At 42.6% G+C, this 13,083-nt stretch overlaps 2 protein-coding genes across 2 annotated transcripts; one reads left to right on the plus strand and one right to left on the minus strand.

Annotated features, from left to right (window-relative positions):
- Window positions 1–8,350: 8,350 nt before the first annotated feature.
- On the plus strand, window positions 8,351–9,530 carry LOC110527268 (gamma-crystallin S-1-like). The gene is made up of 3 exons (XM_021608437.2): window positions 8,351–8,410; window positions 8,638–8,880; window positions 9,187–9,530. Exons 1-3 carry the CDS (start codon window positions 8,402–8,404, stop codon window positions 9,454–9,456), a joined length of 522 nt encoding a protein of 173 aa, XP_021464112.2. The 5' UTR covers window positions 8,351–8,401; the 3' UTR covers window positions 9,457–9,530.
- Window positions 9,531–11,771: 2,241 nt separating this feature from the next.
- Window positions 11,772–12,769, minus strand: LOC110527272 (gamma-crystallin M2-like). Its single transcript, XM_021608448.2, has 3 exons — window positions 12,737–12,769; window positions 12,323–12,565; window positions 11,772–12,107 (listed from the first exon to the last, which is right to left on the minus strand). Exons 1-3 carry the CDS (start codon window positions 12,749–12,751, stop codon window positions 11,829–11,831), a joined length of 537 nt encoding a protein of 178 aa, XP_021464123.1. The 5' UTR covers window positions 12,752–12,769; the 3' UTR covers window positions 11,772–11,828.
- Between the last annotated feature and the right edge of the window lie 314 nt (window positions 12,770–13,083).

The following is a 13,083-nucleotide window of genomic DNA, read 5'->3' on the forward strand; positions in this document are numbered from 1 at the left end:
CTATTCCCAAGAAAATGTACTTGCAATCTATAACAAAAAGATGATCATTGATTCTTCTTGTGGTTCCAAAACAGCAGTAATGGTATATTTTTCTCCAACACATAATTTATATATTCATATTCTAAAAAAAATAATTAAATTTCATTATTTAACCAGGTAGGCCAGTTGAGAACAAGTTCTCATTTACAACTGCGACCTGGGCAAGGTAAAACAAAGCAGTGCGACACAAACAACAACACAGAGTTAAACCTGGAATAAACAAACATACAGTCAATAATACAATAGAGAAAGTCTATATACAGTGTGTGCAAATGAGGTAGGATAAGGGGGGTGAGGCAATAAATAGGCCATAGTGGCGAAATTATTACAGTATGTTAAATTAAACACTGGGTTGATAGATGAGCAGAAGATGAGTGTGCAAGTAGCGGTACTGGGGTGCAAAGGAGCAAGATAAATAAATAACAATATGGTGATGAGGTAGTTGGATGGGCTGTTTACAGATGGGCTATGTACAGGTGCAGTGATCTGTGAGCTGCTCTGACAGCTGGTGCTTAAAACTAGTGAGGGAGACATGAGTCTCCAGCTTCACGGATTTTTGCAGTTTGTTCGAGTCATTGGCAGCAGAGAACTGTAAGGAAAGGCGGCCGAAGAAAGAATTGGCTTTGGGGGTGACCAGTGAGATATACCTGCTGGAGCTCGTGCTGCAGGTGGGTGCTGCGGGGCTTTACCTAGCAACGACTTATTGATGAACTGGAGCCAGTGGGTTTGGCTAAGGATATGAAGTGAGGGCCAGCCAACGAGAGCATACAGGTCGCAGTGGTGGGTAGTATATGGAGCTTTGGTGACAAAACGGATGGCATTGTGATAGACTGCATCCAATTTGCTGAGTAGTGTTGGAGGCTATTTTGTAAATGACATCGTCGAGGATCGGTAGGATAGTCAGTTTTACAAAGGGTATGTTTTAACAGCATGAGTGAAGGATGCTTTGTTGCGAAATAAGAAGCCGATTCTAGATTTAATTTTGGATTGGAGATGATTAATGTGAGTCTGGAAGTAGAGTTTACAGTCTAACCAGACACCTAGGTATTTGTAGTTGTCCACATAGTCTAAGTCAGAACCGTCCAGAGTAGTGATGCTAGAAGGGCGGGCAGGTGCGGGCAACGATCGGTTGAAGAGCATGCATTTAGTTTTACTAGCATTTAAGAGCAGTTGTAGGCCACGGAATAAGAGTTGTATGGCATTGAAGCTCGTCTGGAGGTTAGTTAACACAGTGTCCAAAGAAGGGCCAGATGTATACAGAATGGTGTCGTCTGCGTAGAGAGGGATCAGAGAATCACCAGCAGCAGAGTGAAATTATTGATGTATCTTCAAACCATCTGTATACTTACAAGCCCATACCAATCATATCCAGATTCCATTTTTAATATTCAAACCCAATGTCAACATACAGTAATACTTCAAGTTACTCTAAAATCATCTTCCTCTCTTAACACTGAAAACTCTTCTCATTGGTATCCTAGTGGTTAGAGCGTTGGGCTGGTAACCAAATGGTTGCTGGTTTGAGTACCTGAGCCGACAAGTAAGGCTTTTAACCCTAATTTGCTCCAGGGGCGCTGTACTACTATGGCTGACCCTATAAAATACCTCATTTTCCTGCACCTATCTGGTGTATGTGACAACAAAACATATCTATTTTTTGTTTATTTATTTGCAATTAGAAATGATTTGTACTAGGTCTGTGGGCCTTTTTCTGAGTTAACCAAAACTCTACTAGTTGACGCCACTAGTTGGTCCCTTCCTCATTAATAGTTTGGCATGGAAGTGTACGGTGGTCTGCAGGTCCCAAATAGCCTCCATAGAGCCAGGCCAGTTTCTTATTGAATTGGCCCAAGGCCTAAATTCCAGCCGTGCATGTTTTCAAATGGCCAGGGGTTGTTAGCTCCAATGACCCATAATATTCCAACCAAAATAAACATTAGGTTCTGTCCGTTAGTTTTTTTTGTAGTTTTGTTATTTAGAAATCATTAAACTTGTCAATCAAGAGATGTATTTTGAAAAAATATATGAGTTTTGCGATGACGCTGAGAGAAGGCAAACACCTTCCCCCTAAAGAATGAAACACATTGAGAATTTGACTGTTGATAGACTGCTGATAGGTAGGAGGCTGTCCCTTCTCTTTCTAGAACAAAAAAAACGTTCCTGCTGCATACCGACGAACATGCCATTTCTACTTGTAGAATCACAACCCTCCTCAGTGGCCGACAACTTGACTTCGAGCCAATCAGAGAGCACAAATTGGGGGAGCCGAGAGGAGTAACAACAAAAGGAAAAAATATATTGTGCTGGCTAGCGAATTACATGCTAAAGGTTTAGCTAACAAAAAAATGCCACTGGCAGCATGGGATTATGGAGAGTGAATGAAATAGTTTCTTTGTCATCTTGCTAGCTAGTTATCTAGCTTTGGCCATCTGACAAGGATCACCAAGGGCATTCTACAACAATAGCAACATTAGCACAGCTAGCTAGTTAGCTAACATTGGATACCTACAAAACAAAATACATAGGAACTAGCATTGTCAAACTAAGCTGAAGAATGCAACACTGCTGCTACCTTCTAGTTTGGAGTATTTTAACAAGACTGTAAACTTTCATTCATAGGCTACGTTGTAGCAACCTCATGATGGGTATAGGGCAAATTCAAGTATCATGTAGTAGCTTTAACCTATCACTGTTACATTGAACTGGCAGAACGGAATATGAATGACAGTCATCCAATATGCCGTAATAGAAATAAGGCCATGCTCCTGAAAAAGAATATCGGCCTCATCTTAAACTGCACTGACCCCCACTGATACCAATATCTACATGTTCTGTAGTCAAAAATATGGAGAAAAAAATGTCATAAGAAAATGACTCTCTATGATGTCATCAGGAGTCATAATTAAAACTAAATGAGTTCCCAGTTGATCCCACACACCAGTGAGATTGTCAGACGTTTGCTTGCCAAGAGCACCTATGAACAGAGTTTTGGCAATCAATGTCTTTTGTGTGTTCACACCGAACATACTTTGAAGCCATCACTCTCGCCTGCATCTAGCTGATATATGGTGTAATCATTAGTCCCACAGTTGCAAACAAGAGTTTCTATTGGACAAATTCAGGTATGTTTATCCCCGATTTTCAACAGAATCGGTGGAATTTATACACCCCTGATCACGCGTAAACACAGTTCGCTTTCATAGCAGCCACATTCTATTCTTTCTCGCATCTATGCGCTCTCCTCCACTCACCTTTTCCCTTCGCTTATGGACTATAATGCGCAACACATCAGCTGTTTGTGACCAGGTGAAAAAAACTTTCCAAGCCAAACCATATCATAACCGCTACACACAGCCTACATCATTGTCACTATATTAGCTAAAGTAACATCATAGTCAACATAGCTAATAGAACTAACACGCTGGTAAAACCGCTACAATCATGCAGTAACGTTACAGTGTAAGCAGTTTATCACTCAAAAGCAAAAGCTTGCCTTGACTAGCTACAGTGACATAGCATACCTCTGTTTGAGCAGGGTGTTTGAGTAGACTAAACTAGCTAGCTGCATTTGCTATCTAGATAGCACTGTAGATAGCACTGCAGTGCTATCTAGCTGTAGCTTATGCTTTCAGTACTAGATCCATTCTCTGATCCTTTGATTGGGTGGACAACATGTTATTTCATGCTGCAAGAGCTCTGATAGGTTGGAGGACATCCCCCGGGAAGTTGTCATAATTACTGTGTAAGTCTATGGAAGGTGGTGAGGACCATGAGACTCCTAGGTTTTGTATTGATGTTTTGATGTTTTGTATTGATGTCAAGAAGCTAGCTGAAGCTAGCTGTCCTCCGGCTACACCATGGTGCTTCCCTACAGAGTGTATTGAGTTGATTTACTTTATTTGTATTATTTTATTTTTTAACCCTTTTTCTCCCCAATTTTGTGATATCCAATTGATAGTTATAGTCTTGTCCCATCGCTGTAACTCCCGTACGGACATGGGAGAAGCAAAACTCCCGCCATCCTCTCGAACATGACCCTGCCAAGCTCCACTGCTTCTTGACACACTGCTCGCTTAACCCGGAAGCCGGGTTATGTGTCGGAGGAAACACTGTACAACGTGCAACCGTGTCAGTGTGCATGCGCGATGGGACACGACCATCCCGGCTGGCCAATCCCTCCCTTAACCCGGATGACGCTGGGCCAATTGTGCATCGCCTCATGAGTCTCCTGGTCATGGCCGGCTGCGACACAGTTCGGGAACAAGCCCAGATCTGTAGTGACTCCTCAAGCACTGCAGTGCCTTAGACCGCCTCGACAGAGCGTGTTTTAATCAATTATTTGGTGACGTGATTATATTTATTATAATTTTATCTAAAAAGGATAACTTTTTAAATGTTTAAAAATATATTTTTTTTTATGAAATTCACTGAGGAAGATGGTCCTCTCCTTCCTCTTCTGAGGAGCCTCCACTGATCGGTATGGTGCTGAAGAGGTTATATATGAGGTTACAAAGTTATGTATGGTGCTGAAGAGGTTATATATGAGGTTACAAAGTGGTTAAATAACATAATAAAGCTTCAAATCCACCCTTTTGTTATAAAGAATGTTGCTTGTGACTTATAAACACATCAACTTGTTTGTTACTTATATTGTCTTTGTTTCGACACGTACTAGAATCTCCCCATCGTTTAGTAGCTTCACTTTATTGTCTTTGTTTAGACACCTACTAGTATCTCCCCATCGTTTAGTAGCTTCACTTTATTGTCTTTGTTTAGACACCTACTAGTATCTCCCCATCGTTTAGTAGCTTCACTTTGTCTTTGTTTCGACACGTACTAGTATTAAAACCTTGGAGGGATTAAGCCTATAGAACATCTCACAGTAGGAGGATTTGAAGCCAACAAAAGCTAAAAGAGACAGTTTATTATGCTGACCCCATAGAAATGAAGGGTGGATCAACTGTAAATACGCAATGTATAAAAGGTCGACTGCAACACTAAATGAACACAAACATCCCCACGGGAGCGGGTTTGTAATGACTCTAAATACAACATGTAGATTAGATAGATAATGGATACAGACAACAGTTCAATTGTAATAGTTAGAGAAGTATTGGCTCTGCATACAGCTTGATCTTACCTGACAAAGTTGTCATCTCTGCAGGGAAAACAGTGATAGAGCAGATGTTTTGGTCAATGTTTACTTGACCTCTGACCCAGATCTGCAAGGGCTGTTGTTTACTTTTCCTCTCTGACCCAGATCTGCAAGGGCTGTTGTTTACTTTTCCTCTCTGACCCAGATCTGCAAGGGCTGTTGTTTACTTTTCCTCTCTGACCCAGATCTGCAAGGGCTGTTGCTTACTTTACCTCTCTGACCCAGATCTGCAAGGGCTGTTGTTTACTTTTTCTCTCTGACCCAGATCTGCAAAGGCTGTTGTTTACTTTACCTCTCTGACCCAGATCTGCAAGGGCTGTTGTTTACTTTTCCTCTCTGACCCAGATCTGCAAGGGCTGTTGTTTACTTTTCCTCTCTGACCCAGATCTGCAAGGGCTGTTGTTTACTTTTCCTCTCTGACCCAGATCTGCAAGGGCTGTTGTTTACTTTTCCTCTCTGACCCAGATCTGCAAGGGCTGTTGTTTACTTTACCTCTCTGACCCAGATCTGCAAGGGCTGTTGTTTACTTTTCATCTCTGACCCAGATCTGCAAGGGCTGTTGTTTACCTCTCTGACCCAGATCTGCAAGGGCTGTTGTTTACTTTTCCTCTCTGAGCCAGATCTACAAAGACTGTTGTTTACTTTTCCTCTCTGACCCAGATCTGCAAGGGCTGTTGTTTGGCCAACACCAGCTACTGTTTACCCTAGCCGGCCTTGCAGTGGCATTCCTCACGTATGTACAAATGCTTCAACTATTTTGATACCTCCATTTTGCTGAGATTAACATTTAATGTAGCAGGGACACTATTTAAAGCATAATTGTGGGTAGTGTCGTGTCTTTGACTATGCCGGATTAAGTGATATGACATGCTATTCTATAAAATAATTTCTCCGTAATTAATATCACCTGATTGAGCTAATCATGTAAATGTAATTAACTAGAGAGTCGGGGCACCACAAAATAATATTTATAGCGCTGTTATCTTCCGAAAAAACTCTTAAAGACCTAGTAATATTTTACATCAATAGCAGTCAATATTAATCCTCACCTTAATTCAGTCTCAACTGAAAGTTGCAAATTCTTGGTTATCTGCACAAACCCTGGCTAACAAGTTGAATCAGCAATACAAAATTGGGTTTAATTATTTATTTGCTAAATACCCAACTAATCACACAGAATTACACATACACATAATTAATCATAACTTGATTACAAATTATGTCATAAAGGAAAACGTCCCTAGCGGGCAGAACAGATATGACAGCTGGTTACAGAAAAGGGGCTGGGTTTGAGTGAAAGAGCGGGAAGACTGAGGAACAAAGGGCGAAGCTGTGCTATCGTAAATACAGTATCCTATGCATTCTAAGTTACCGCCCATTTGGAAAAGGAAAATGCAATAAATATTTACTTTGAGCTGCGCTTCGGTAGGTTGGTGATAGATGGAAGCTCGTGTTGCCCAACCTAGTCCTTTCTCCTTTGAAGAATGTCTCTGCTGGTAAATTGGATACGTTGTAGTAACGTCGTTGTGTGGTAAACGGGATACTCTGTATGTTCCTTCCTAACCCGCATTTGCAGCTGCTGTTGCTAACTCAACGGCTAGGAGGTGTCACTTCTGAAGTGAATAAGAGTTCAAAGTTCATACCATTCGCAACCAAAGCTCATGCTGATGTTGGGTTCGTTCTGTAGTTATTATCTGAACCATTCTGACATCGGACCGTCGTCCTCACATCCTCGGAACAGGAGGTTACATTGTCGTCAAGGCTTTATATAGGAAGGGAGAGGAGGGCGTGTTTGAAAAGTTTTATAGCCCATGTCCCTTCACAGGGGCGGGCCACTGATTGAGCAGAGCCCTACCTTATGAAAACCCAAATCTCACATTTTAGAAGCTAAAATCACATTTCATCCCATCACAAATAATTTCATATTCAAACATTTATATTGAACAACAATTCCATGTGAATCCGATAACTCTGATGTGTAGACTTTCCACTGTAGAGTTTGTCATCTTATCATTGATGAGAATGTCTCAGATGACAACCGAACTGACATCGTATTCATTAAGTACCAGCGCATATGTTCAATTGGTCGGATTACCAGAATATAGTTAATTTCCCCCCACCTCCTGATTTTCCCAGAATCTCTATGTTAACCAAGGGTTTTGCAAATGTAACATCAGTAGGGTAGAGAGAGGAAAAAGGGGGGAAGAGGTATTTATGACTGTCATAAACCTACCCCCAGGCCAACGTCATGACAGTAGTATGGGCATTGCCAGGTGATTCATTACAAAAGATGATTACAGAAACAGAGTTATTGTACATATTAAATTAGTGTGGCTAAACCACTTCTGGTTTTTGTTTCTACCTGGTAGTTAATTTGCACCCACCTGGTGTCCCAGGTCTAAATCAGTCCCTGATTAGAAGTAGAGGATGAAACCCAGAAGTGGTTTGGCCCTCCAGGACCAGAATTGAACAGCCTTGAATTATAGCATTAAATTAGAGTATTACGTTTTCTTGGTTTTATCAAAACGTCACAATGTAGAGGAACTGAATAAGTATCTCAAGGCACATTGAATATATAAACAAATGTAATGACTTGACATTGGATGAATTATTCAATTATATGTTTTACAGTGTTTTTATGTTAAATCCGTGCCATCAAGTTTTCCCTTCAGAGAGCCAAGAGGAAGATTGGTGACATGGAGATGTTTAAATTTTTTAAATAAAGAACTCCCCCCTCCAAATGTACTGTGTACTTTGTTTTCTATAAAATGTGATGGGGTACATATAGGAAAACATCATTATCACTACTATAATGTTTTAACCTGGGTTGGTACACAAAACTGGACACTTGTATTACTCAGATTGGTCTTCCATTTCTACACCAGTCTTCATATCAAAACACAATCTAGTCTAAAACAACATGGTTGTAATCGTCAAGAGATGATCACTCATCTACAAGACATTTTAAAATGACAATCATCCTAAATAAAATAAGCCTTTGTTGAAAAGTAAAAATGCTTACTGTGTTGACCACCTAAGACAAAAAATACGTTGCAGTGTTCACAGCATTCTGGCGGAAAAAAACGCTGACATGTTAAAAGTCCAACTATTTACATGACAATACTGCCGTTGATCCATGGATTATAAAGAGAGGACGCACCTCCCAGCCCTTGCTGAGTGCCAGTGAGACCAAAGTTAACCTTCGCAATGGGAAAGGTAAGGCTGGTTTTTATGCTATGCATATGTTGTGCCTCTGCATTCCTCCATAGATTATTCTACCGAAATCAATAAAAGGGGATGAGATTCATTAAAGGTAATGTGTGCCTCTGATCAGGAATTTTAGTCTGTACAATATTTCAAAGGAATTCTAAATCTTGGGGCTTACTGCTGGGGAAGAGATCTGGTCTTACACAATAAAACACCTCAATTGATCTGTTTTTTAGATCATTTTCTACGAAGACAGAAACTTCCAGGGTCACTCTTATGAGTGTGGTGGAGAATGCTCTGACCTACATGCCCACTTCAGCCGCTGCAACTCCATCAAGGTGGAGAGCGGCAACTGGATGGTGTACGAGAGGCCCAGCTACATGGGCTATCAGTACTTCCTGAAGGAAGGCGAGTTCTCCGACTACCAGCGTTGGATGGGCTTCAATGACTGCGTCAGGTCCTGCCGCATGATCCCCCAGGTAAGAGACGAATTAAGGAAGAGGTTAAAGAGATCCCGTTAACTCTGAAGTATTGGAGGGATTCTAAAGTATTACAGGGACTTCTGGACCTTTATAGTTTGATCCCAAAACTACAGGAAATCAACTGCTGGATTCTGAGCAGTGGAGGCTGGTGGAGAAAGACATGGGGAGGACAGGCTTATTATCCTTCCCATTTCTCCCTCCATCAGCCTCCACTGACTGAGGTTGGACGTAGTCTACCACATATTTTTCTGAGATGGCTACACATGAGTATCATCCCAATAACATTCCTCTCTGTATCCACAGCATCAGGGATCTCACCGTATGAGAATCTTCGAGCGCTCCGAGTTTGGAGGACAGATGACGGAGTTGACGGACGACTGCCCCAACCTCTACGAGCGCTTCCATTACAATGACATCTACTCTTGCAATGTGATGGAGGGCTCCTGGCTTTTGTATGAGCACCCCAACTACAGGGGGCGCCAGTACCTGCTGACCCCGGGAGAGTACAGGAGATACAACGAGTGGGGAAGCATGAGCGCCAGAGTGGGTTCCATCAGACGTATTGATATGTAAGAAGCTGAATGTATGACTCTTGAATCAATGACCAATGGGAAATCATGTTGAAATAAATCCATCCACACATTAGAGCCTTTTTTCCTGCCTTTTGTATTTTAAACCACGGAGAAAGAATGAATATGCAAACGTATCTGTTAGGTTGGTTGAACTTTTAAAAGGTTTTTACCATGAATGAACTCCCATATTACCGTGGTTTACTGAGTGAAACTGTGGAGTGAATCGACCTAGAATAGACCATGTGTGTACCCTAAATATCTCACATCAAATATTTGTATTCATTGGTTATTGTCATGAACAGGCTGTTCATGACAATTTGAGAATTATATGAAATGAATACCTTACATATTTTGCTTTGCACTCATTTGTGTAATGTGTTACAGATGTAGGATCCTAATTTGATCACCCTGTTTCTGGTGAACTTTCCTGCAATGCATTCAAAAAGGCTTTTGAAGTTTGTCATTACCACTTTGACATTTCAGATGTATCAAAAAAAAATGTATCAACCCCAATCCCATTAATTATAATCCATATAATAATTCAAATTTCCTGTTGCTGCAGGATTATTTTCCTGCTGTAGCAAACTGGCTCAAATTAAGATCCTACATCTGTACTCAGCAGAATCTGCTAATATTTTCATTCATGATACAATAGGGAAATGTCTGGGCAACTCATAGTCAGCACTGTTGATTGAAGAACTTGAGTTACAGAATGGGAATGGATTATATTGCAACATTGCAACATAAAAGGTGCATCTGATGATGTTAACGTTGTATTTTTGAACCGTCTTCCATGTTGTAATGGCTTGAATGGAATCATTGGAATAGTATCAAACACATGAAAACAGTGCGTTTTAAGCCGTTCCATTGCTTCCATTCCAGCCATTATGATGAGCCCATCCTCCTATAGTTCCTCCCACCAGCGTAGCCCATCCTCCTATAGTTCCTCCCACCAGCGTAGCCCATCCTCCTATAGTTCCTCCCACCAGCGTAGCCCATCCTCCTATAGTTCCTCCCACCAGCGTAGCCCGTCCTCCTATAGTTCCTCCCACCAGCGTAGCCCATCCTCCTATAGTTCCTCCCACCAGCGTAGCCCATCCTCCTATAGTTCCTCCCACCAGCGTAGCCCGTCCTCCTATAGTTCCTCCCACCAGCGTAGCCCATCCTCCTATAGTTCCTCCCACCAGCGTAGCCCGTCCTCCTATAGTTCCTCCCACCAGCGTAGCCCGTCCTCCTATAGTTCCTCCCACCAGCGTAGCCCGTCCTCCTATAGTTCCTCCCACCAGCGTAGCCCGTCCTCCTATAGTTCCTCCCATCAGCGTAGCCCGTCCTCCTATAGTTCCTCCCACCAGCGTAGCCCATCCTCCTATAGTTCCTCCCACCAGCGTAGCCCGTCCTCCTATAGTTCCTCCCACCAGCGTAGCCCGTCCTCCTATAGTTCCTCCCACCAGCGTAGCCCGTCCTCCTATAGTTCCTCCCACCAGCGTAGCCCATCCTCCTATAGTTCCTCCCACCAGCGTAGCCCGTCCTCCTATAGTTCCTCCCACCAGCGTAGCCCGTCCTCCTATAGTTCCTCCCACCAGCGTAGCCCATCCTCCTATAGTTCCTCCCACCAGCGTAGCCCGTCCTCCTATAGTTCCTCCCACCAGCGTAGCCCGTCCTCCTATAGGAACTACCAGCGTACTCTACCATGCATATGCATACATTTATTGTTATACAATGCTGTTAAAGTGCATGATACTGTAACACTAAATATTGAACACAAATCCCTCTGTGTTCTGTGGATGGTTCTAGAAGCACCTGCACAAGTGATTCACTGTTTGGAGACACATACTGTTTGGTTGAACATACTGTTTGGAGACACATACTGTTTGGAGACATACTGTTTGGAGACACACACTGTTTGGAGACATACTGTTTGGAGACACACACTGTTTGGAGACATACTGTTTGGAGACACACACTGTTTGGTTGAACATGCTGTTTGGTTGAACATACTGTTTGGTTGAACATGCTGTTTGGTTGAACATACTGTTTGGTTGAACATACTGTTTGGTTGAACATGCTGTTTGGTTGAACATACTGTTTGGAGACACACACTGTTTGGTTGAACATGCTGTTTGGTTGAACATACTGTTTGGTTGAACATGCTGTTTGGTTGAACATGCTGTTTGGTTGAACATACTGTTTGGTTGAACATGCTGTTTGGTTGAACATACTGTTTGGTTGAACATACTGTTTGGTTGAACATGCTGTTTGGTTGAACATGCTGTTTGGTTGAACATGCTGTTTGGTTGAACATACTGTTTGGTTGAACATACTGTTTGGTTGAACATGCAGCTTTATTGAGAACAGACCTGGAACATAGAACTTTTAGTTGTTGGAGTCAGAGATCCGTCGGAGGGATCCGATCCTGGGGCTCAGGCCACCCCAGTCGCTGGGTCTGCGATACTCGCCAGGCTTCAGGTAGTACTGTCTGCCCTTGTAGTTGGGCTGGTCGTACATGAGCCAGTGGCCGTCCATCACGTTGCAGGAGTTGATGTCGGACATGCGGAAGCGGTCCTGGACATTGGGACAGTCGTCGTTCAGCTCCTGCATCTGGCCACTCATGTCGGGGCGATCGTACAGCCTCATCCTGTAGGAGCCGCGGTGCTACAGGACGATGAAATAGAGGTCATATTGGGTTTTTACATTACTACAAATTAGAGGTCAATTATTAACAAGACAACACAGCAAAATAGGTGGGGCCGAAACGGAGCCTTGAGGAACATCAAGAGGTTTTCATTGGTGCTCTTCTATAAAAACACATTGCAATGTGAGATGGGTCTAGTGATGAGCTGTGTTTGAGGCATCTACACTGGGTTTACCATGGGGATCATGCGGCAGGACCTGATACAGTCGTTGATGCCAATCATGCGCTGGTTGTCATTGTACTCTCCCCTCCTCAGGAAGTACTGGTGGCCAGTGTAGTTGGGCCTCTCGTAGACCATGAACATGCCGCTCTCCACCTTGATGGAGTTGCAGCGGTTGAAGTAGGAGTGCAGGTCGGCACAGTCGCTCATGCACTCATGGTGCCGACCCTGGAAATTCCTGTCCTCATAGAAGATGATCTGCAAAGGGGAGTGTAAACATTTGAAAGCATAAAAAAAATGTATCTTACATCTACTGAACTGATGTATGTTGTGGTCATTATATGGTGGACAAAAAACGAAATGTTTGATGTTTTTTTCCAGTTCTACTATAAAACCAGTCGTATGAATGCAGGTGGGTGCCTGACTTACCTTTCCCATTGTCATGGTTGCGTGAGGGGCAGATAGACAGTCAATGGTCACTCTTTCTGTGCCTCTGTCCTTTTATAAAAAGCAGCTGTGTGATTGCGCAGCATAAAGTATTGTCATTCAAATGGTGATCTGGAGTTAGCACACAAATCTGTTTATGTATAGCCATGCCTTATTGTGTGGCGAGTTATTGTTGTTGGCCAGTTTTCACACGTTCATCACTATTGTCAGAAAACACTACTGTCTACTGGAGATCCGGTGCGTGGCTGGGCTTGGCATCAGCAAAACAACTCAACCAGACATTTAGCATATCATTGTAATTCACAAACACCGTCAATTTCAATTGTGTC

Source organism: Oncorhynchus mykiss, chromosome 7 (assembly GCF_013265735.2).
Source record: "Oncorhynchus mykiss isolate Arlee chromosome 7, USDA_OmykA_1.1, whole genome shotgun sequence".
In the NCBI taxonomy this organism is placed as follows: domain Eukaryota; kingdom Metazoa; phylum Chordata; class Actinopteri; order Salmoniformes; family Salmonidae; genus Oncorhynchus; species Oncorhynchus mykiss.

What these genes read in the sequence shown, in the direction of transcription:
- LOC110527268 (XM_021608437.2), top strand. An exon ending in CCTGCCGCATGATCCCCCAG is followed by an intron (nt 8,881 to 9,186) that starts GTAAGAGACGAA and finishes CTGTATCCACAG; the next exon opens with CATCAGGGATCTCACCGTAT.
- LOC110527272 (XM_021608448.2), bottom strand. An exon ending in CCTGCCGCATGATCCCCATG is followed by an intron (nt 12,108 to 12,322) that starts GTAAACCCAGTG and finishes ATCGTCCTGTAG; the next exon opens with CACCGCGGCTCCTACAGGAT.